This window comes from Falco punctatus (assembly GCF_963210335.1).
Source record: "Falco punctatus genome assembly, chromosome: 1".
NCBI lineage: Eukaryota > Metazoa > Chordata > Aves > Falconiformes > Falconidae > Falco > Falco punctatus.
The window spans coordinates 57221196-57244189 of NC_137580.1; the positions used below are offsets into that span (position 1 = coordinate 57221196).

A 22994-nucleotide genomic window follows, 5' to 3' on the forward strand; every position below is an offset into this window, starting at 1 on the left:
TTAACACCTTTAAGGCTCATCCACTCCTGCCTAGTCATAAGGTAAATATTCTCATCCATGCCTTGTCAGTGTCTCAGCAACTACAACCTTCACTTTTTAACTTCAGCTATGTCTAACTTGTTCAATCTCACAATCATCAAAATTCTTCTAGAAACACAAGTACTACAGATCCTCATTTTGTATCAGACTTTTGGTAGATGTTACAGAGAACAGGGAATCATTACTGCAACATAGCCAACTTCTTTTACAACTTAAGTTTCTTTATTACTTGCTCTTTTCAAGTGAGCATCCCCATACATCTGTTACGCTGCCTCTATTCCCATGAATAGCTTTATTTCTCCAATCTGAACAGCTTGCAGTTGTGCCTGCTTAAAGTATCCCCAGCTGTGCCTACTGGTATCTATTTTCTCTTGGGTTTTCAGCCAGTATTTAGGGTCTTCTGGATCATCAATAATACGATAGTTCTTCTTACGAGCAAAAAATTTTTACAAAGTTATTTTCCTGAATCTTGGCACGGGGATGGGGGCAGGCTGGGGACCACAAACAAACAGACCAGGAAGGATGGAGCTTCATGGTTCCTAATGCAAACACCTAATGCTTTCCAGTACAAGTTCTATCCAGACCCTCTCTGTGCAATTTTTCTTCTCAGATTCTCTCACCTGCTCTCCTCCTGGCTTGTTTTTGTTCCTCCTACAAGGTTCTGGGGCTTTTGCAGTAGAACAGGCTCTGCTCTTTCAATCATGTTGACAGCTCAAAATGCTGACCAGCTTTACGTGCAGCTGTATTTTGCCCAATTAATTCCTACTGTCTGATCTGCCTAAAAGTTAACTGATTCCTTACTGTATTTGCTCTGAGCAGTGGCTAGCTACAGCCGCAGATCAATCCTCCTCTTTCCCGGGCTACCATACTGCAGAGGTGTGGGCAACTAAGTTGCAATAAAACTTTTCCTGATTACTGTAATGTCTCATTAATGCTTTGCACTGTGTCTCTACTCGCTCGTTGGCACATCTTACGCTTTGATAAGCAGCTCCTCGGAAGCAGAGTTTTTGCTGTGTTCACTACTGTTGGGGGGGACTAGCTGCTATCGCAAAATAATTATATTGATATAACACAGCTCGTATAATTTTTAAATCTGTGTATTTACTAGAAACAAGACTCCGCTTCCTATATTGCTCCTTTTCATCAGAGATGGATCTCTCACAATTCCATTACTCTAGCTGAGCAAAGAGAACTGTATATAGGAATAACAATGCAGATACTGTTATATCAACAAAGATGTCTGTTAAGTTTGCTTGACAAACTATAAACTGAAGAGTATCCTTTGGTCATTCGTCTACAGATCACCAAGTCATTTACTAATTCTCTGTCTTGATTTCCATGTAATCAAGTGCAAAGAAAAGAAGTTAAAATTAATTCTTTTCCTAATGCTGCTAATCTGTAGAAGCAATAGTTCCAGTCATTATAGAGGTATTACACAATTAGAAAAGGTGTCTACTCATATTCTGAGTTTGCATTTATATAGAGATCTTGTGAAGAAGTTCAAAAAGCCCTCTATTCCATCATGTATTTTTACTCTGTAGTTTTTTTAAAGATACAAACACAATATTCTCTATCTAGATGGATGTGACAGGCATTATTTTAGGTGGGATAACTTATAAGAACATTGTTGTACTTGCTCAGCAATATCATTTATGCTGAAAATCACTGTTACAAGTTAATCATTACATCTTTAATTTTATATATATAAATATATTTATATTAAAATATATATAAAAGCATGTGTGTGTGTGTTTTAATCCACGTATCCTGACTGCACTTCAAAAATTTTGATTAATTCTTTTTCTGACAGCACTGTGAAAAAACTCTGTTTAATTCCATTAAAAATTGCTAAACAATAAGAGCTGAACGGATCTAAAGCCACAATCTCTCTGATACACAGTTGTGAAGTTATGTCCCCAGTAAGCACAACTATGGACTTCACGCAATTCACATGGAAGTGTATATCCACTTCTGTTTCCTAGTGGGAAAACAGCAGTCAACTCCCAGTCCTCTTCCTGGTCTAGCTGGAATAAAGTTATTGTGCAGACTTGCAAGTATTTTAAGAAAGCTCCGTCATTACTACCTATGACTCGGAACACAGAAAAAAAAAAAAAAAAAAAAGCTCTGCCAATCTACTCATCTCAGAAGCTATTTATCTTACATCAAAAACCAAGACTCATCAGTGATAAGAAGCATTTTAATACCAAGTTGTGCTTTTTTCATTTATATAAAGAATTAAATCACCTACGCAATGACTAAGGAAACCATATAAATTAGGGTATTAAAGGTCAAAATAATGAAGGATAAGCACTATATAAGGAATGAACAACAGTAGAATTGATACATGTTAATCTTCTGTTAAAAGAAGAAAAATAACTGGCACAGTCATTTGGAACTCTGTAATGTTGTTATGCTCCAAAGGAAGTATTTGCACAAGATCAGTGTTGCAATGAAGCTACACAACTTTAACCTGAAACCTGCAGCTTTAAAGTTATTTTTCCTTCCTTAAAATATCATGATGGTAATTTCAGTAGCTTCTGTCTCCTCTCTATTCAAATTACAAGAGCCAAATAAAACTCTTGCAGAAGAATATTTTTTTTTTTTAGGAAGAGGCTCAAAATTAGCAACTCCCAAGAATGTTGAAGTTTTTATTCTGTTTTTTTTTTCACTCACATCCTGGCTGGTTTTTGTTAGTTGTAACAGTTTCCTTTACGCAGGACAGTTTTCACACAAGTCTGATCCTGATGGCAAATACCACTGCTGCCAGTGAAGACAAGAGCACACTGCACCTCCCAAGAGGAGCTCATCAGAAAACCTCTCTCTACTTGACTGCACAGAAACATCCTTCTGAAGACTCCTAAATGTTTTCCCACCGGGGCTATTATTTGCCTTCTCTGTAGAACCAAATGGTTTCTGCATAATAATAAATAGTTAAGTGTTGAGCCTACCTGAACACCCTCTGTGTAGCTCCTCCACAGCTAATGGAGGAGCTGCGTTAGCTGCTCAGACTGCTGCGTTGCAGCACAGACTCTCCCCGTTTTGTCCTCCCCTAACACCGCAGACCCCCACCCACCCAAACACATGCAGGGTAACCATGAGGACCAGGACTTACCCTATATACCTTCTGAAAATGCAGAATCCAATATAAACCATTTACTACTGAAAACTCTAACCCATACAGTGAACAAACAATAAAGATGCTAAAGCTTAAAGCAATTTCACATTCATAAGCTCATACTCAGCTTCATACTGAAGGTCAGCGCAAGTTGCCGTGGGCTGGAAAGGTTAATGCAAGCACGCCGTGCCATGCGTGGGAAGACAGTAACCAAACCACACATCAGCACACTTTCAAACTAAAAGAGGGTCACTTCCAAAGTAAAGAGTAAAAGAGTGTCACTGCTAAGAAAGCTAAGAGAGAGAGAAATACACAGTGAAAGGGAACACCCCACAACTCCAATAGCTGTAAGGATATTAACAGTCTGCATATTGGTAACAAGTAATAAAATTATGAGCGGATCTGTGCCAGCTTCGTGGAAGCACTGCACTCATGTGAAACATCAATGTGAAATTTTTCAAACCAACAAAATAGCAGGACAGCCTGCTTGCACAAACCAGCTCCTTTCAGCTACTCCCATGATGAGAAATACTTTAACACCTACATTTATTATCTTGCCTTCATCTCAAAGAACTTCCCTTGCCAAAAATGCCATTTAGGGCAAAACCCTCTAGTCTGTTGCACTTTTAGTTCAAGTGAGATGCTCTGTTAGCATGAAACTAACTAAAATTTGTGTGAAGTACATGCTACCTGCTATCATGGCTATTCTGTAATGCTGCAGTAAGCCTGCTCCAGTCAGGGCCATCAGACTGCCCTAGTGTCTTCTCCCAGTTCAGAGACGTCTTCCAACCATTCACTGAGAAAGAATTCACAGCAGTAAAACTTATTGCCACACAGGGAGAAAGAGGATAAACCGAGAGTACTTGGTGAACTACCCTGATGGATGCAGTAGCTTGAACACTATTCCTCGTGTGGTCTGTCCTGTTGTCTAACCCAAGAGGAACGATAACCTACCCTGCAAAGGAGTGTATGGGGCACCAGCCACCAGGCATACTGGTAGAGCCGTAAAGTGAGTATTCCTTTCCACTACAACTGTTCAGCTGATATTTCCTGATACATTTCAAATTTCAGTGATAAAGCAGACTCCTAGGTAAACCCTAAGGCTTCATTTTCCAAAGAGTCAGCTGCAAGTGCAAATGCATCGCACCTTTGAAAACAAACTCCAGAGCACATACAGTTGAATATACAAGATATAAAGCCACTTTCGACAGAAAATGGCCAAACCTATCTAGGGCCATTCATTTGTGAAGTTATTTCCACAAATGTCTCCTTTGATTTCAAACCTGCACACCCTTCAAGATGAAATCAGCAACTCATAAAAAGTCACACTAAAATTTTAACTAAATTATCACTGGTCAAAAATACAAAAAAAACATTCCAAATGAGGTAGTTCGTGGTTTGGTGTGGTATGTTTTGGGGATTTTTTTTTGTTGTTGTTTTTAATGAATGCATTCAATATTTGCTTTTTAGACAAGCATGTTTATTTCAAAATTGCTTTACTTTGCTTATTAATTTCCTACAGGCTGTATTTTTTCTGTTTACTTAGAAGAAATAGTTCAGGAAAATCAACAGCAGCATACCTGAAATAGTATGCTGAGCTTTCAAGCCACACAAAACTGGAAAGAGATTTCCTAACAAAATACTTCACACTAGTGCTTCCACACTAGAACACTACACGCCTTTACTATACAACCAGGTTACCTGGAGGAGTTACGCTACAACCAATGACTCCAGTTGACAGCAGTAAGCATAGAGCAGCAGTCCTCAAGCCCAAGGGCCAGTTAGTGCAAAAATGCCTACTACCTCCCACCTCCAAACCACCATAGTTACTACTGTCTACATAAATCTGTTTAAAGCTAGCTCAGTAAGTCTACAAGGTGTATTTGAGAACATTGTACATATCTTAAGTCTTTCTGACTATAGCATATAGTACATCTCCATACTTTGAATAGGGAGATATTTTACTTCTTCCTTATTTTTGTACATTCATCATCAGACCTCCATGCTTGGAGGCCGATTCAGTTATTTCTTGCTATAATGAATTTCTGTCTTCATTACAAACTGAATCCATTACATTCTGATCTCATTAGCCACTTCTGCAACATTAAGGAAAAAAAGACAGAAAACTCTCTTTCCAACAATGACAGCTGATAAATAGTTAAAGGTGTCACAAAAGTTACAACATTAGCTCTGCCTTTTATATGACTGTAACTATCATTAGCCCAATACTGCACAGTGGTGTAATAATGGCATTTCCCCAACATTTACGCTTACTAATTCACAGAATTTATGCCAAAAAAAGGCCAAAACCAGAACCCTACATTAACCCAGCTTAAACAGAATATTCCTACTTTCTAACATTAAAAATTCATCTCCATGACGCTTAGAGCAAGTCAGTTCCTGATGTATCTTTGTTTCCAAGCTTTTTAATGTCCACCTTTTTAACCAACCTTAAGGTGATATCTCCCTTTTTTTTTTCTTTTTTACCTAGACAGCATAATGCCCAGAAGTTAAGCCATAAAAACCAAAGTCCTATGGCTTCTTACACAGAATAAGTTTCCATGACATTACTCATGATTTTAGAGCTTTGCACCTAAGCCAGGACTCTCCTTCCTCAAGTTTCTGTACTTTGAAACCAGCCCTGATATCCAGCCTCTTTACTGACTCTGTAGTTATGCTTCATAGATAGTTCACACACTTTCTCTATGACTGACAGTTCACCAATATTTCTAAGTACAGAAGCCACCTTTCTCCTTCTCATGGCAGCTCTGCAGCTTCAGCTTCACTGTAGGCACTTTGTACTATGACAGGGTGCCTAAGCTGCTTGAAAGCATGTATGAAAAAGTTTAAATAGGTTATGAGCAAGCTTAAACAAGATTCTACCCTGTTGCTAGTAGTCATGCTTATGAAATAATTGTTTATTGCTCCAAGTAGGTATTTGGCACTTTGTCAAGACATAAGAAAGAAAAAAGTAGAGAAGAGCACTTCTATAACGTGCAGTTTCTGGCCAAAGAGCAAGTGATCCTTCACCACCAGCTGCACAGAACAGCATCAAATAAATCTCTCAGCAGCATTTACAAGAACAACATTTGGTATGGTTGACTGCTTTCTGTTGTCATAAATGTTCTACTTCTGTCACCAGACATGCCGATATCTAATTCTGTCTCCTTATTTACAATCCCAACTTGCCCATGCATCAAGTGTTGACTAATCTGGTTAATGAGATTTAATTTAAGCTTGTTTTTAAAAAAAGAAGTGGTATGATTATTCACATGACCACAAACCCTGGGTTCTTCTTGAACTCTCTACTGAATTCCCGTAGAAGTTAAAATGGAAAAAAAAAAAACACCAAGAAAAGACTTCAGCTTGGACGACGACCACACCGGGAATCATATACTTGTGTAGAGGAGCAGAACTCAGACACCCTTGGCAGGCTGCTGCCACTGCAGTTACGTGATTAAAATGAGGGTGTGGGATCCTCTTGGCTTAGGATTTCCATGCTTATCTTACCAATCTGCACTTTGAATATTGCGAAGCCTGAAATGAGATCAGTGGTACCTATCCTTTCATCTGTTTTATCTTTAAATTCAGCCATCATGCACAGTAGTCACATTTATTTCAGTAATAAACCTCCAAATATTCCGAAGGGCCAGAATTATTTCAATCTCTAACAATATTTTTATATAAACTACTTCTGTCAGAATATACAACTGCCTTACTGCAAATACAAATTTATAGCCATCATCACTGGCTTAAAAAAACCAACCCAAACAATAATCAAACAACTGATAAACCCCCCAAACTTTTTCCATTTCAGTTGCTCAGTGAAACAAAGGAATAACTACCATATCACTGATCTTAGTCACACAGTATTTTTTTTCTTTTTCAGATAGAGACCGAGTATTGCTGACAAAAATACTGTGTGACCCTCGAAGATCAGAGCTCATTATTTTCAGACAATGCTGTTAATAAAATAAAATGCTGATTAATGCTAAGAGAATCTAAAGTGGGAGGAACAGTGAAAATGAAAAGGGTTTGAGGTTGGAAAGCTATACGTTATGGCTGAGCCAGTCTAACAACCTGTTGAAGTCAACAGTCAGAGCATCCTGTCCTCCTCCGCCACCTGGCACTGCTTCTGGTGCTTGTTAGATCCTGCACCAAGCTAACACAACTTGCTAACCCAGCAGAACACCAATCCAGAAAAAAACAACAACAAAATAAAAACCAACAAATGGAATCAAATATCTTTCTGCCGATTAGCAAGTTTTTTTCACAACAGTATGGATTCCAGCACAAGCCTGGACCAATTCAAATGGATGGGGGAAGCCTGCAAGGCCAGGACAGCGATGAGATGAACCTGCCTGTTGCAGCAGCACACTGCTGGACTAGCATAGGCGTAATGTATATTTTCACCCCAACTGTCCTTATCTGAGGCTGGAGCATTTTAAGAAGTTACTGCCTCCCCAGCTGCGGGCACTACGGGCAGCCCTGCTCCATCTCACTGCAAATAAAACAGAGTTTAAACCCCCTCTCAGACAGATGCACCAGTCAGTCTCCTGGAAGGGTTTTTTGGCTGGAGGAGATTAACCTAGAGGGGAAGGGGAAAGCTAGAAGGGGAAAGCTGGAAGCAGTAACTTCTTAGAGGGTGACAATTAGACCTGCAAAACCTGTTAGATACATTTCTATTTGACCTGAATGAAAGCTGGCACAGGATAAGCATGCAAGACATGTTTCAGAGTGCTTCTTAGGCTCCACCTATTTATTTGGGGGGAGGGGGGCAAGGCAGCAGGATTTAAAATAGAAAATTAAAAAGGCATTCTAAAATTCCGTATTTTAAATCCAGAGTCAACAAAAATACACAAATTCATATTCTGAGGTGGACTGAGAGCTGGTTGAACAGCCAGATGCAGAGGGTGGTTGTCAGTAGCACAAAGTCTAGTTGGAGGCCAGTAACTAGTGCTGTACCCCAGGGGTCAATACTGGGTCCAGTCCTGTTCAACATCTCCAACCTGGATGAAGGGGCAGCAAGTTATCAGCAAGTTTGCTGATAACACAAAACTGGGAGGAGTGGCTGATAGGCCAGAGGGTCGTGCTACCATCCAGAGGGACCTCAACAGGCTGCAGATATGGGCTGACAGGGACATCGTGAAACTTCTTCCAGGAGAAGTGCAGAGTCCTGTGGCTCAGAAGGAACAATCCCCTGCATCAATATATGCTGGGGGCCACCCAGCTGAAGGCAGCTGGGCAGAAAAGGGACTGGGTTTCCTGGTGGACACTGGGTTGCAAACCAATGTTTTGCAAAGAAGGCAAATGGCATCCCGGGCAGTATTAGATGAAGTATTGCCAGCAGGCTGAGTGGTGCTCCTTCCCTCCTACTCTGCATAGGTGAGGCCACATCTGGAGTACTATGTCGAGTTCTGGGCTCCCCAGTAGGCAAGAGACCTGGACATAATGGAGAAAGTCCAGCAAAGGGCCACAAGGATGATGAAGGGACTGAAGCTTCTCTCCTATGAGGAAAGGCCAAGAGAGCTGGGACTATTTAGACTGGAGAAACTACGGTGGGGATCTTATATCTATTTTAAACACACACACATAGACATATATATCATAGGTGTATAAATGCCTGAAGGAAGGGTGCAAAGAGGACAGACCCAAGCCCTTTCCAGTGGTGCCAAATTTATTTTTTTTACCTTTACTGTGAGAGTGACTGGCACAGGTTACCCAGTAAGGCTGCAGAGTCTCCATCCTTGGAGATACCCAAAAACCCTGTGGAGACAGTCCCGGGCAACTGCTTGAGCACAGGGCTTGGACCAGATGGCCTCCAGAGGTGCATTCCAACCTCAGCCTGTTTGTGATCCCTTGACCACATCCAAACTATATACAGAGAACAGCAGCTACAACAGACTGCTGCAGTCTTAGAGCATGGTAAACGAGCTCAATTCTGCTGCAAGCTCAAGGTATGACAGAGAAACATGCTTAGCAAAAGCCTCAGCTCTCCTGTTCTTTCATCAGAGGTAAGACAGCTGACACAAGGGGTTGCAGAGTTGTCTCTATTAAGTTTTATTTGTTGAATGGCTTCCCAGGGTGTAGAGCATGCTCTGCTAGCTACTGCAGCCATTTTAATCACCTTCAGCATTGTGACAAATCTGGAAAGCAGCCTCAGTTAAGTTGAAAAATCTCACTCCCAGCACTAAAGGTATAACAGGGCACTCCAGCGTCAGGTGATCTTGAAGAAAGGGAGTCTGGAGCTCATTAGAAAAAATGCTGGTCAGAGGATTTGCCTAGTTCACACTATTGACTTCAGGTGTAAGTGAATTTACACAGAAAGCGGTAACGGAGGTGAGCTGCTCACGCTGCTGAAGATGAACTGCTTCCTGCTTCATCTCAGTCACTAGGTAACATGATCCACTCTAATGGATCTCATCTCTAGTGAACTTGTTCTGCAATGCACTGCTTCTATTAAATCCTCTTTCTCCTGTTTAAATTCAGTGAATTCCTCGGTGTGAAAGTAATGGCCTTCACAGTAAACAAGCAGCTACAACCTGCCTTTTCCCCCACTTTGTAATAGCAGTGATCTTTCATCTCTCTGGAGAGAGAAAGAAATTAGCTGTGACGACCAGCTATAAAAGCTGTTCTAACTTATTTCCTGGCATTCTGGCTATGTACTACTGCTCTGGTTAAGAACCAGTTAACTTTGACAGAGGCATAGAAAACTTATCTGCCTTATAAATAAGACAAGTAAGATGTTCATTGCCACCCATGGCCATTCCCCCCACCCACTCCTGACATTATGATGTACGGGAGGAAAAAAGCCAATAGTATACAAAAACAAAAAAGGAACAAAGGCACTCTGTAGTATAAATCTGTGTCTCCTACCTCTGCTCGACCTTCGTAATATGTTAGCATAGATTTTGTAAGTACAAAAAGCCTCTCTTTGTAGTTTAAGGGAGAAGTCCTCTTCTTCTGCTGTGATCTTTTAATCAAAATCTCTTGTAGTATAGTAGTCGTATTCATTTCAGCCACTTGTCAGTTCTGTTTCTAGCCATTGAATATCAGTTCCTGTGAAGACGAGAGGAATAAATCGTTACAGTATCTTTGGAGGATCACAGAGCTGGAGATTTCTGTAGTAAAAAAGCTTCTTCTACTTAAAAACAAAACTATGGGAATACACAGAAAGCTGGAGCTTTCCCCAATCACCTGGAAGTTTACAAGAGTTAATTATTAGACAGGAAAGTTCAGGCTTTGCTCAGCTGAGGGCTGCACTGGCACGTTCCCAGGAAGCCGAAAGCAGTACCCGACTGGGGTGAAACAAGCGGCACTGCAGCCCACATCACAGAGAATACGGGTGAGAAGTCCGAGACGTGCTCCAGGCAAACAGCAGTGTACAACTACTCTTCACCACAAAGTCCTAATGTGTATCACAGGTTTAATTGCTAAGGTCTGTGCATATATAAATGCCACATGCAAAAAAGTTCAGTATACAAAACTGAACGTGGATCAGTAAAAGACATTTTGAAAATTCACTCCTATTACTGAAAATTTTCAGACACAAAGGGTCTTTTAGAAGATGTCAATTTGAGACCAAAGAAGTAAAGCTTACTTTTCATGAAGTGCTAAGTATCTGCCTTCCACCTTCTGTTTAGAAAAGACTTTATGCTGACCATCAACAATCTAATTTACTTCTGACAGGTTTGGATGCTCAGTAACACCCAGCTGCTTTAAAGTTTTACACCATGACTGATACCTGTAGGACAGACTTCGGAGTACGTAAAAACGAACACACCCACAGTTACTTTGCAAACCTGACTCCAGCGTCCTGCCAGCAACCCTGTCAGGCAATCTCTCTGTTCTCTGCAATGCTGCCAGCCTGAACACAGCTGATCTCCTCCCTCAGCTGCTCGGGTGCCACTGCCTTGTGTGGGTGCAGCGTTCCTCCCGCTGGGCTGGGACGCGGGCTGGGGAAGGGATCCAATGGGGGGTTTCACCACACAGCACAGACGGCTGCCCGCACAGTCTTAACACACGAGGTGGCAGAAATGAAAGGTGTGGGAGAGGTTGTGCAGAAGCTGTTCCAGAATCCTTTCCCCTCGCCCCTTAGCTTTCCCTTTCTAGCTTTCTGCCCGAAACCAGGGCATGCTGCAGGCACAGACCTGGACCACAGCTCAGGCTAGAGCAACACGGCTGCAGGCCAAAGCCATGGCTTGAAGAAGGAACAGCAGCACCTGCTGAAGCACCACAACTGCAAGTATCTTCTCAAGTGTCTGTTGTGGAGGGGGCAGGGGGATAACCCAAGCTGAAGCTCTGGATAATCACTGCAGAGCTCTGTACCAGGAGGAAACTTGTCTCCAACATAGTAAAAAAAAAAAATATCAAAAAACCACACAAAGCTTTTGTCATTTCTCACAGGGCTAAATTTATGCACCTATTTACTACTTAGAGTATTTCAAAATTCACCAGGGAAACGTATGTACATTTTTGTCTGCAGGCAACGTAACTTCAGCATGAACAAAATAGCGTTTTTCACAGCACTGTGCAGAGAAGGTTGAAGAGCCACAGGCCTCCTCAAAACATTAGTTTTATTTAAACTTTACTTTTGTAAGGTAAAGAAATTGACTTCAGTGCCGCTCCTTTTGCTTCTGCCTAAACATGTCATTATTTGTTGTGACAGCAGATGAAATGACACCCTTTGCATTCCAGTCTAGTCCCAATACCACGTTCCACTCCTTGTTTTGGCCAATGAAGCTCCCATAGCCCACACTCCTACCACTTCACGCAGCTGGATGTAGTTGTTCACTAGTTTAAAATACCCCTTTCTCTTCAAGGTGTATCTCTGCATACGCTAGAAAAAAATTAGTCTGCGGTTTACATGGAACTACAAAATAAGACCAGGTTAGGATGCATAAGTAAAAGACTATAATAGGATTGGAAGTGGTGATTATTACGAATAATCTCTTTTTGTTGTTTCTCCACCTCTGATGCATGTAGACGCATATATTTTGTTGGTCATCTGTCACATTGCGTTCCTGGGAAGAAGACAGATCTTTTTAATTAGTAATTGTATTGGGTGCATCCTTTAATGACTAAAGCTGGCCAATTCTGTTTTATAGCTCTTCTAAAACTAAATTGGCAACCTTAAAAGATAATTTCAGAAGGAAGGATACTACCATGAACTGAAAATACAAACATTCTTCAAAGCATTACAAGCCAGTGTTAGCATTCAGCCCAGCTTAACGCACACAAAACTGTAAGGGTTCCCATCACAAGTTCTCCCACGCAAAACAACCCTTCTGTTCTCTGTAGTACAAATCCTTTGTTGGCACTTAAGGGAAACAGAATTATTATCTGTCTTGGAAACTGTGATCTCAGAGATCCTCGGAGCGCTACACTAGAGAACACAAGGAGGATTCAACATGAACTATGATTTCAAATCTCAGTACTGATAATGCTAAAATGTTTTGTTTCACTACCAGCCTTCTTTAGACTCATAAAGATTATACAAGAAACAAAACAAAAATCCTTTTGATAAAAACAGCATTAAAAAATAAAAACATCAGTAATGTAATTGGTCAACACCTGCAGCTGGTTGCTACACTGAATTCCCTCTGCTATGGAGATCTCTGCAGATTAGAACCAGTTTCCCAAGTCATAAGATCAGCCTTTGAATCTGCATTTGGTCACAGAAACCTGTTCTGTTGCCGGTTTTTTCCAAGCCAATGGCTCTAGCCACATTTCTGTTTCCATAAATAAGGCTCTGGACAACGGAACCCTCACCCATTATTCTGAAAGTTCCTTTCCAAAATCGCAATACTTTATTGAGAAGCACCTGTAACAGCCACCCATACCTTTTATCAAACCCATACATCGCTACTTTTTCTTCAGTACAGTTTTAGAAAGTTTGTGCCCTTCTCACCCCCAAATAATTCACTGTTCCCAGGCCATCCCTCAGGACATGAAGCTGTTTGTGTAACATGTTATCTCGTTACAAACAGCTGTGGGAGTTTGGACTGACACCTCTCTAAACTTCTCACAGTATCACTCCTGCCAAGGACTTGCCCTGTTCCCTGCCAGCTTTAGTTACGTGACAACAAATATGATCTAATTTCAGAGATGCCGATTACTCAGAATTATGACTGAAATCAGAAAGAGTTACAGATTCTCAGCTTTTTTTTTTTTTTTTTTTTAACAGCATGAAAATATTCTCAACCTTAAGTATGGAAAAGTCTGCATCAACTTGCACTATGCATCTTCACATTATACAAATATTCACCTGTATGTCCCTGAAGTCAGCACACACCTTCCTCAAAACAAATGAAAACAACTGTTAAGATAAACCTGCCAAGTCAATATTAATCAAGATGTACAAAGTAAGTTTTTACTTGTAGACAGAGCTTCTTATGAAGCTCTTATGAAGACAGAGCTTCTTACCTTTCCCGGTTTTCACTGGGGAAAACTGAGGCACTAAGTGATGAGGTAACCCCAGTAGTTGCAACACTACCCACATACCTCCTGGTTCCCACTCCCAGCTCCTGGATTGTGTGTGTTGAAATCATTAGTCACCACAAGTCAGTTGGTAAGAACGTGTAACATTAAAATGGTTGAATAAACAAATGAAAGCCCCAGTAGATGTTCTAGTGAGTAAAGAAGAGAAAGCGCATCCCAGTCTGACCAAGGCTTCTGATTCAAATGCATTAATTAATTGTCACTTTTTACAGCACAAAGCTTTGTATCACACATAGTCACAGAGTGGTTCATAAGAAAAAAGGCATTCTGAAACACACACATATCACACACTCATAAGATGAACACCAGCCAAAAACATTTGTCTGTCGCTGAAAACAAAAATAAAAATCAAGCTTGAACTCTGTTTTCTGAGTTTCAACCCTTCCTCAGTGATGGTTATCATTTACCTAGGAATTTGGGTTCTTCAGTGCAAAGCCTTAATGCTAAGCTGATGAGCTACCATTCAAGACAGAGAATCCCTCTAAGAAATCAGCATCCTCAGCTTTCTGACTTGAGTTTCATGCATCCAGCACAACTGCTCTTTTTCAGAATTCGGGCCCATCAATCCAGACTGGTCGCAATTCCAGGTCTGCATATTTAACACTGGAAACTTATCACCTAGTGCAGCACATTAAAACTATACAAATTCACTCATTCAATTTAAAAAAATAAAGGAAAATGTCAATTTTAAGTTCACAGGTGGTACTCAATTCTGACTCAAATCTGTAACTCATCCAGAATATTTTTTCTCTTTTTTTTTAATTATTTCAGATCAGTTTGCTGATCAAGTTCATAGCGTGTCCCTGCCGTGGGTAAGTGAACAGGCAGCATGCTGCAGCTCTGGGTAGAGAGGGGAAACAGTGCAAAAGGAAGAAAAGGAGAACTCCTTACCCTGGTTTTTTTCTGCTGAAGCTGCTGTCGCTTTATCATGAAACTACAAACCAAGTACATGTGAATAGTTAGTTACATGAGAAGCCAGCACAGGCTTATTTGAATAATTACTACTCAATATAAGCAAGGATTGCAAAATCTGTTCTTCTGCTTCATATGGCAGAAAAGTCTTTGTCCCACGCCTAAGGTTGCAAATTCAAACTCCAAAAAATAAAAGCCAACCGAATAAAAGACAACTGTTATTAATCCCTGTTCAAATGGTAAATTTCACATAAATACAAATACAGAAAAATATCATTACGGTATTTTTTCCCTCAATTCCCATTTTAAAATTATGACAGATTATGCTAAAGTATATGTGAAATATACCATATGCCAGAAAAAGGAGAAGTAAAAAATACTTGGATTTGCTTTTTTCTCCCCCCACACACTTTTTTTTTTTTCTTTTCTTTTTTAAAATAGCAGACTCGGACACCATTTCTATCATATGTAAGGTTTTGGTTTGGGTTTGGTTTGGTTTGTTGTTTTTTTTAACTGACAGAAATGCCATTTTGGGGGGCTACTTTCAAATAAATTTAAAAATTAAACACAAAGGTTTGCAAAATCCTTGTCTCCCTCTGAAAGTCTGCCAAAAAATCACTGGCTGATCTTGCATGTAATCGGACCGTGTGAAAATAAAAATCATAATTGCCTGCACTAAATTTAGGTTAAAAAGTAAACAGGCTAAGGGGTAACTCAGTGACAACTCTTTGACTGGAGAGCCTGAGAGAACATGTGACGTTGCAAAATACCCTTTGTTCAACAGAAAGCTACTCACGTACACATGCAGGAGTATTTCATTGCAACCAGCACAAGTTTTCCGAAATTCCTCTGAAAACAGGCATGCTATGTTTTACAAAATACAAGCATTTGTTTCCTTCTAGCATTGTGACTTTGGTAGCTGGGGTAAGTGAAGAAAATCAACACCGAGAAAGTGACAGTCCCTCTTAGATAGGGTCAGCTGGCCCTGAGGTGCTTCATCACACCAAAGCAGACCATCAACTCAACCACCACACAAGAGAGGCAGAGCCAAAGGGCACAGAACAGGTTGGGGAAAATGGTAAGAGCAGCAAAAGGGTTTCTTCCCCCTTACAATGATGAGTTCAGATTTAGGAGAATGACACATGCATGTCTCCAAATAATTTGTAAACTCGGTTCTTCTCTTCATTGTGACCTCCTGTAAGCAGTACGCTCCAATGACTGTTATCCTTTCACAGCTTTATAGTGCAGCTTCATCAATTCCCTCACAAATAAATTATTTAGGAAAGGAACCTCTCCTTGATGCAATAAAATTACATTATTACCATGCATGATGTAGAAGGTATGTAGACATGGATATGTCAATATTTTTTATTATTATTTAAATTGCTTACTGCTAACTTTGAGTTAGCAACACTGTGGGGTACCATACAAAGGATGGCCTATCAATTTTCACTTACCTCAACAAATTTTTATATTTTTATTCATTCCTCTAGAGCTAAGTATTTGTAGCTTTTCTTATTTCTTCCACACAAAAGCTCTGCAATACCTATAAACTTGCACTGACTATTTTGCCCTTCGGTTGATTTGGCTCAAAAACCTCTTAGCTTTTGTAATGTACTTTGCTGGAAGAAAATAAAGCTGAAACCTAGTTTGGGACACAAGAAGACAAGGCACACACACACACCAAAAAAAAAAAAAAAAAAAAAAGACTGAAACATCAGTTAAAGTAGCAAAATCCAAAAGTTTTCTACTGATCTTCTGCACACTCAGCCATCCTTTCTAGAGAGAAAAAGCTTTTCAACGTGTCTTAAGAAACAGTATTGTCTCGAGAAACTGTATTGGCGATAAAGAAGATAACTCAGCTCTTGCTTTGTGTGCTATCCCCAACTTCCCACGTTTGTTTTGTTAGTCAAAAGGTATTATGAGTTCATCTCACAATTTCATTGAAGACTAAAAAGTCATCTTCATTTCTATACTAAAGAGACACAAAACCCACTGCCCAAGAGTTGCAAATCTTTCTGAACATGAACTTGTTCCCCTACTGTATTTATTGCCTGCAAAGTGACATTGGTACAGCTGTAACATCTCCAAGCCTGTGTTTTTGCTGCTTGTTCAACGCTTGTGAAAAGTCTTCGTTGTTCTTCACCATCATCTCTATAGATTAACGTTTAACCCCTACCTTCATCCACCCACTTTTTCTCACACAGAGTAATAACGTGACATGGAAAGCTGATGATTTATGTTTTGGGTGGAAGAGGTCTTTATATGTATAAATAGACAGTAGTTGTAATTCGTCATATTAATGGGAAAGTTAATTAAAAATGTATACAAAACCACACACAGAAAACTTTTAACAGTAAGAGGATCTCAAATAATCTACCAGACTAGTTTTTTTAGACTAAAGAATATTAGATTGGTCTGTAACCACATCTATAATATGGCTCTGCATCACCCTCTGCTCAACCCACATACAGCAATTAATGGCTGATATTATTTCCATAATAATGCTGCTAGCATTAACTGCTATTGTTAACTTCCACTCCAGCACCCCAGACTTACCACATTATTTTTGCTGTAGACTATGAAAAGCTTTCAAGGCAGCCTACCACAATCAAACAGTGCTTCCCACAGAAGAAACCCAATCTCAAATCCACAAGCAGAAGTAATCCTTTCTGAGGACCTGTGGGTTCGGGCTCAGCAGAAGCCATAGGCAGTCTGCCAAATGAAATACCCTGGCAGCAGGGTCTACTGCATTCACACAGCTTCCAGGCACGAGCTTTCTGTGTTTGGTGGCCTTAGCACACAGGCACACCAAACTCTTAAAAGAAGATGAACTTAGCCCTAGCTGGGCCTTCTGACAAAACCTCCTGCAACAGCCAGCAAAATCACGTGTGAGAAAATACACTATATTTAATTATCATACATTTGATTCAATTAAAGGAAGATTAAAATCAAAGAAGGCAATTTAAAAAAAAAAAAGCAACTTCACTTTCTTCTTAAAGATGTCTTTTTGGGGGTAGATTTCTGATTTTTGAATGAGGGCAGCAGTGCTATCTCAGTGATGAATTTAAACAGCTGACTGAGGATGCTGTTGCTAACTATACACGCTGCCTGGTACAGCACTTGTCATTTCCACGATGCCTAATCCATGCTGTTCAGACAAGGACCAAATCCAAGCCTAACTGATATTTTCATGCACTGACATTTGATATTAACCCTTAGAAGGGAGACAGAAGATTTTTCCCAGGTCTGAACTTTGTTGCTCAGGTATATTTTTATTCCTAACTACCACATAAAGTGCAGTTAAAAGTGCAAAACTTAATTGTCTGCTGTCATACAGCAGCTCTTACCCTGCTGTAGTGCCATCACCAGGACTTCAGGACGCTGTGAGGAATTTGACTGCAGCTGACCAGATGAGGCAGAGCATAAAGGGATTTGCTTGTGCAGCATAAAGGTCTGCTGACGGATATTAGTTTGGTTTACTTGCACAAACACAACTGGCCTTCAGCTGACAGAGAAGAGGTAGAAGATAAAGCACTACAGAAAGGGAAGGTCAGGGTCTGAACTGGGAGGAGGTATGTGGTATACTGGTTCTCCTTATGTGTGTTATGCGCCTTCAAAAGGAAACGGTACTCGTTGTTCTAGCCAGTATTTTCAATGTAAAGTTAGAGAGGAAAATGGAAGAGCTACCCCCTAACCAGGTACTGCTCTGGAGGAGCAGAGGCTCACACAGAACAGTCTCTGCTTCACTTCTACATAGACCAAGGCTACTCCACTAGTCCCCCACCAGCGATTTGGTAAAGTGGAGCTGTTGTCTTAGGCTTTATTCCTAAAATCCCCTGCCGATAAGAAGGGAGGAGAAACAGTAACACCCACTTACTAAAGAAACAGGCAAAGATGAGATTGGCAAAGGAAATGGGCGATGTTTTGCAAAATCTTTTCCTACTTCTCCAGGAAGCCAGAGATTTAGAGGGCTGGAAAAATAAATGTTTTGTGAAATGAGGGACTGAACTCAATTCTGCTTCGGAATCCTAAAGCTCACCATCAAGTACAAGGTCAATTGCTATTGTACACAAGACTGCAAGACTAAGAAAAGCAAATCAAATCTATGGGGAAAAAAAATTAAAAAAGAAAGGAGGTCAACAGTGCCTGAGGTTTTTAATTACCCCAGAGGAGTCAGTTTAATTTACTTTCTTCACAATATGAATTTGTTTTTCCAAATGTTATACAATCTCAGGTGAGCACGTGATGTATTATACCAAAAATAATTTCAGCATTCAAGATGCTCTTTTGACATGGTCTAACTAAAATACTGTAATACCTATGAATTATGACTTGCTTTATACACAGGGAATGACTAATACTTCCTCAGTAACTTCTCTTTCCAAACACTCCAAGATGAACTTTTTCCCCTAAACAACTACATGTTCTCCAACTACTGAAGTTAGAGAACTACTTGTTCTCCAGCTACTGAAGTTAACTCTTTCTGATCTGCCAGCATACATGCCAAGTAACTGATACCAATACAATGGCCCTAACTTTGCACTCATCTGAACACGATCACAGCCTTGTTTTGTACCATTGGGCTGAGATACCTCCTGAAGTGAAGAATGGTAGAAATAAGCCACCTATTAAGACATCTAGCACCACCTCTCCTCTGGTCCCAAGGCCATTCATTCTGGAGCTAGAACCAACAATAGTATTTCAACACACAAAAGCAACAGCCAGCCTTCTAGATGATTACTTGTGATCATCTTAAAAGCTGCCAAGAAAACCCAATCAGTGGCTGAAGGAAAGCTTTTCTGGCTTGAACATACTTTGCCAGCAGTAAGCAAACCCGAAATACTGCTAAGGAGGCTGGCTGTTCTCTGCACCAAAGGACTGCCATGGCAAAGTGCCACTGGTACATCTATATGGCATAGACACCCTGGCTTGGCCCCTGATGGCAGGAAAGCAGGACCAGCACTGCCCTACACTTGTACTAAACGCTAACCTGGAACTACTCATTTGGATGAGGATTCTGCTGCACCTGCCTGTCATCCTAGCCAGCTTATTGCTAGCTTCTCTCACCTGAACTCCATGGAAAAAAACGCAGACAAGCTCAAGGATGAACATCTTAAGTCACTCGTCGCTGGGTTGACAAAGAATTTTCAAAGAATGACATGAACTGGATTGGTTTTAAGTTTGATAAAGGCTTTATGAATTAAAAATACACCTTCCACGTCTTACAAGAGGTATATAGAAGTGGTCTGTAGGTACATCTCACGCTAAGTAGAAAGCAGGCATCAATTATGACTTCATCTCAACAACTCTCTGTCCCAGGCTACCCTTAAACAACCTGCTATCCTTGCATATGTAGAAGCACAGTGGGTCACACAGCACCTATAATTTCCTCAATGCCTGCAGGAAGTTCAGTGATATGGATACACAGGTTTTGAAACCCACCTTCAAGAGCCAGCCTTGAGTTACAAAAGCTCAGACTATGTAGTCCATCAGAGCCCTGTTGGACCAGGTATAATGACCTCACGGTACTCAAAAAGGCAGCAGTTCACCCTCACAATCTGCCAGTCAGCAGTACAATTAGTAAGATGAGTTTATTTGGAGAAGTTCCTCAAAACTCAACTGAATCAAAACAGCATTTGCTTTTAAGACACCCTGCAACCATCAACTATATATTCACTGTTTATTGCTAGGGAAGCAAGCTATTTACCTAGCAACCTCTTACCTGCTTTTTGCACTTATGTTTTATTCACAAGAAATACAGGAACTTTTTGCTTCTTCAGATAAACTATCTCAAATTGATAGCAGGCTATAGCTCCTTAGCTGTTTGCCTTCTAAGATTATTTCTCTTATTTCAATCATCAGGTTTTCTTTAGTCAGATGGAACTGTGTCATCAGAATTCAGGTATAAATCCTTTTACCCCTTCTGCAGCACTCCAAGATATTCTTCATTTGCAGCTATATATAAACGGCATAATTTCCCAAAATGGGTAAACACTTGTAGCACCTGCAACATCAAAGCCAGCTGGGTGCTTTAGTATCTACAGATGACAGCTGTGCATGCATCCCTGAGCCTCAAGGGGATGGCTTGTGGGAAAACCAGTTCAGAGACTCTTCTCTAATAAGTTAGCTACCCTCCAGCTAAGGACCACATGATCTTAAAATAAGCATACGGCTGGGAAGAGCTGCAAGGAAGTCCTGAGGTCAGGGCAAATTTGCAAAAAAAAAGTAGTCAGCTTTCAGGAATTTGGGGGGACTCTCAGGTACACGGCTTGCAGAAGATACCTCTAGATAAGCACTAGGTTAGGTTATAGAGAAGTGATGGCTGCTGTGTTGTTCTTCTTTCGTAACAACAACTTAGCAGAACTAGATGAGATGGCCCTGAACCAGCCCCAGGGACAAGCTGTTACTTTTTCGTGGGTTGCTGAAGACTACGCTCTACTCTCCATATTACTACAATCACAATCATCTTTGTATCTTTTATCAAACATCCATCCTTCTAGGTCATTCATATAGAGTAGATGTGAGCCAAGTTTATGCCTACTCCATAGGAACAGCTGTTAACAGCCCACTGTAGGCACAGAACCAACTGTTCTCTGCCTAAAAAGATAATAAGCTTAATAAAAAACTTACCCTCTTTCTAGTTAGACTTTCGGTTGCTTTTCAGGTGGTCTATGAAGAACATCTTAGCAGCAAGCTGTAATACTGAAGTTTCACTGACTAGTTAGATTATCTGAGCAAGAGTTGAACAGGTTTGCGAGCAAGAGATTAGGCATGGCTCCTGCATGCCCTGTATCCTCCACCAGGTGCAATTCCAACATCTGTACATCAGTATCACACTTTTAACAAAATTAGGCATGCAAAAGACATAGCTCACGTAACCATATGCCATGTGGTAAGATGATAGCAATATATGCTAAAAATTTACATAACAAGCTTTTTTTCCCCCAGTATAAACTGTTTAATTCAAATTAAATATACCAGAAGCTACACTCTGTTTAAACATATTCATTAATAGAGCCTTTAATAAGAAAAATATAAATAGAGACAGAAACAAGCACCCACTAGACTATGTGGAAGCTACACAGTAAGAAATACTTCAATAATAAACCAGGGAATTTCAGCTGAAGACAAAGCTGTGAAGTTGACTCAGATGATGACCTACTGGCCACAACTCATGTGTTGACTAGTGGGTATATTTCCCCTCAAAGTATTTATTATGAGGTAGTATTATAAGGACATTTGATAACTTGCTTTTTTGCACCTACTAGCCCCAAATCTCTCTCATACAGACAGTGCTGATAAATCTAAAGTTATGCATCAGAACTGCCTTCTGTGCAAGAGGAAAAACCCAAGGCAGCAAGTGGGGGACAGAAAACACTGCAAGTTTCTGTTTATCAGGTTTCCCCTGTATTGTTTTCACCAGGATACATTGCCTCCACTATGAAACAAGTACAAGAAATTGAACCCAAAACGAATGACCGTTACACATTAAGCCCAGGATCTCATACTGCTGCTCCTACATCTGACAGTTCAGGGCTACACACACCAAAGCAGTGGCGCTGGCAAGCTCAGCATTCTTATCTTCTGATTCCAGACTCTATTACCCTGTTATGTTGGATAGGTTACAAGCAAAATTTCACATTAATGAAAATCAAAGTTCCCTCCCCATCTTACCACACCCTCACTTCACTGAGATGGGACAACACAACTCCTGGTGAGAGAATTACCACTTGATTGCACGCAAAATCATAGAAGTAATGCTACCAGACCACATTTCACATTCTCGTGCTTCGTGCATGTCCAGCTGACATTCTACTTGAAGGATTGTACTACAGTAGTTTTAATTTTCTTTAATCAGCTAACAAAGCCTTTCAGTTTCTGTGTTGCTCTGTGCTTGAACCACATGTATATTATTATAGGGATTAAAAATTAAAACCCAAAAACCTCTTCAAGTAGAATCCACGTTGCTGGGTACTTTCTGGAGAGATACTTGGATGAGCAAGACCTATTTTCCTGAAGTTATTGAAGCAGATCCCACAGAGTTCTACCCTAAAATCATTTGTCGAGTTCTGTTAAATCATTAAACTTCTACTTGCATTTCAGTTGCTTACTAATAAATTCTCCACATACAGGACTGAAAATCCAGGCTGTGACCTTGAAGAATTTCTTCTTCACATACAGTGCGGCCTAAGCAACACCAAAGGACTGTAGTTTCACTCATGTCAAAACACAATTCAGGGGAAAAAAATTCCCACTGAACCTGAAAATAAACACAACTGAGGCAGTGCCGAGGTCTTGCATTTTCCCCTTCCTCTCACTCCTGCAAGGTAATGAGCATTTTTAGCTAAGCTGCTCGTCTGCTCTCCTTGATGTCAGTTCTCAGCTGATGGGGTGTTGTTCCAAACGTTGCAAGCCAAACAGGGAG

At 40.4% G+C, this 22994-nt stretch overlaps 1 protein-coding gene across 2 annotated transcripts in view; it reads right to left on the reverse strand.

The window, feature by feature from the left end:
• TEC (tec protein tyrosine kinase) overlaps positions 1 to 22994 on the reverse strand; it is a 52868-nt gene that overhangs the window by 23675 nt on the left and 6199 nt on the right. Inside the window, exons 1-2 of one of the 2 annotated variants that reach the window (XM_080404101.1) lie at positions 17917 to 21171; positions 10031 to 10213 (exon numbers count right to left, since the gene is read on the reverse strand). In XM_080404101.1, the coding sequence (XP_080260227.1) occupies positions 10031 to 10168 (138 nt within the window). In that variant the 5' untranslated portion in view covers positions 10169 to 10213; positions 17917 to 21171. Of the gene's footprint in view, positions 1 to 10030; positions 10214 to 17916; positions 21172 to 22994 lie in introns of those variants that run through there. The other variant, XM_080404100.1, reaches the window with a different exon arrangement.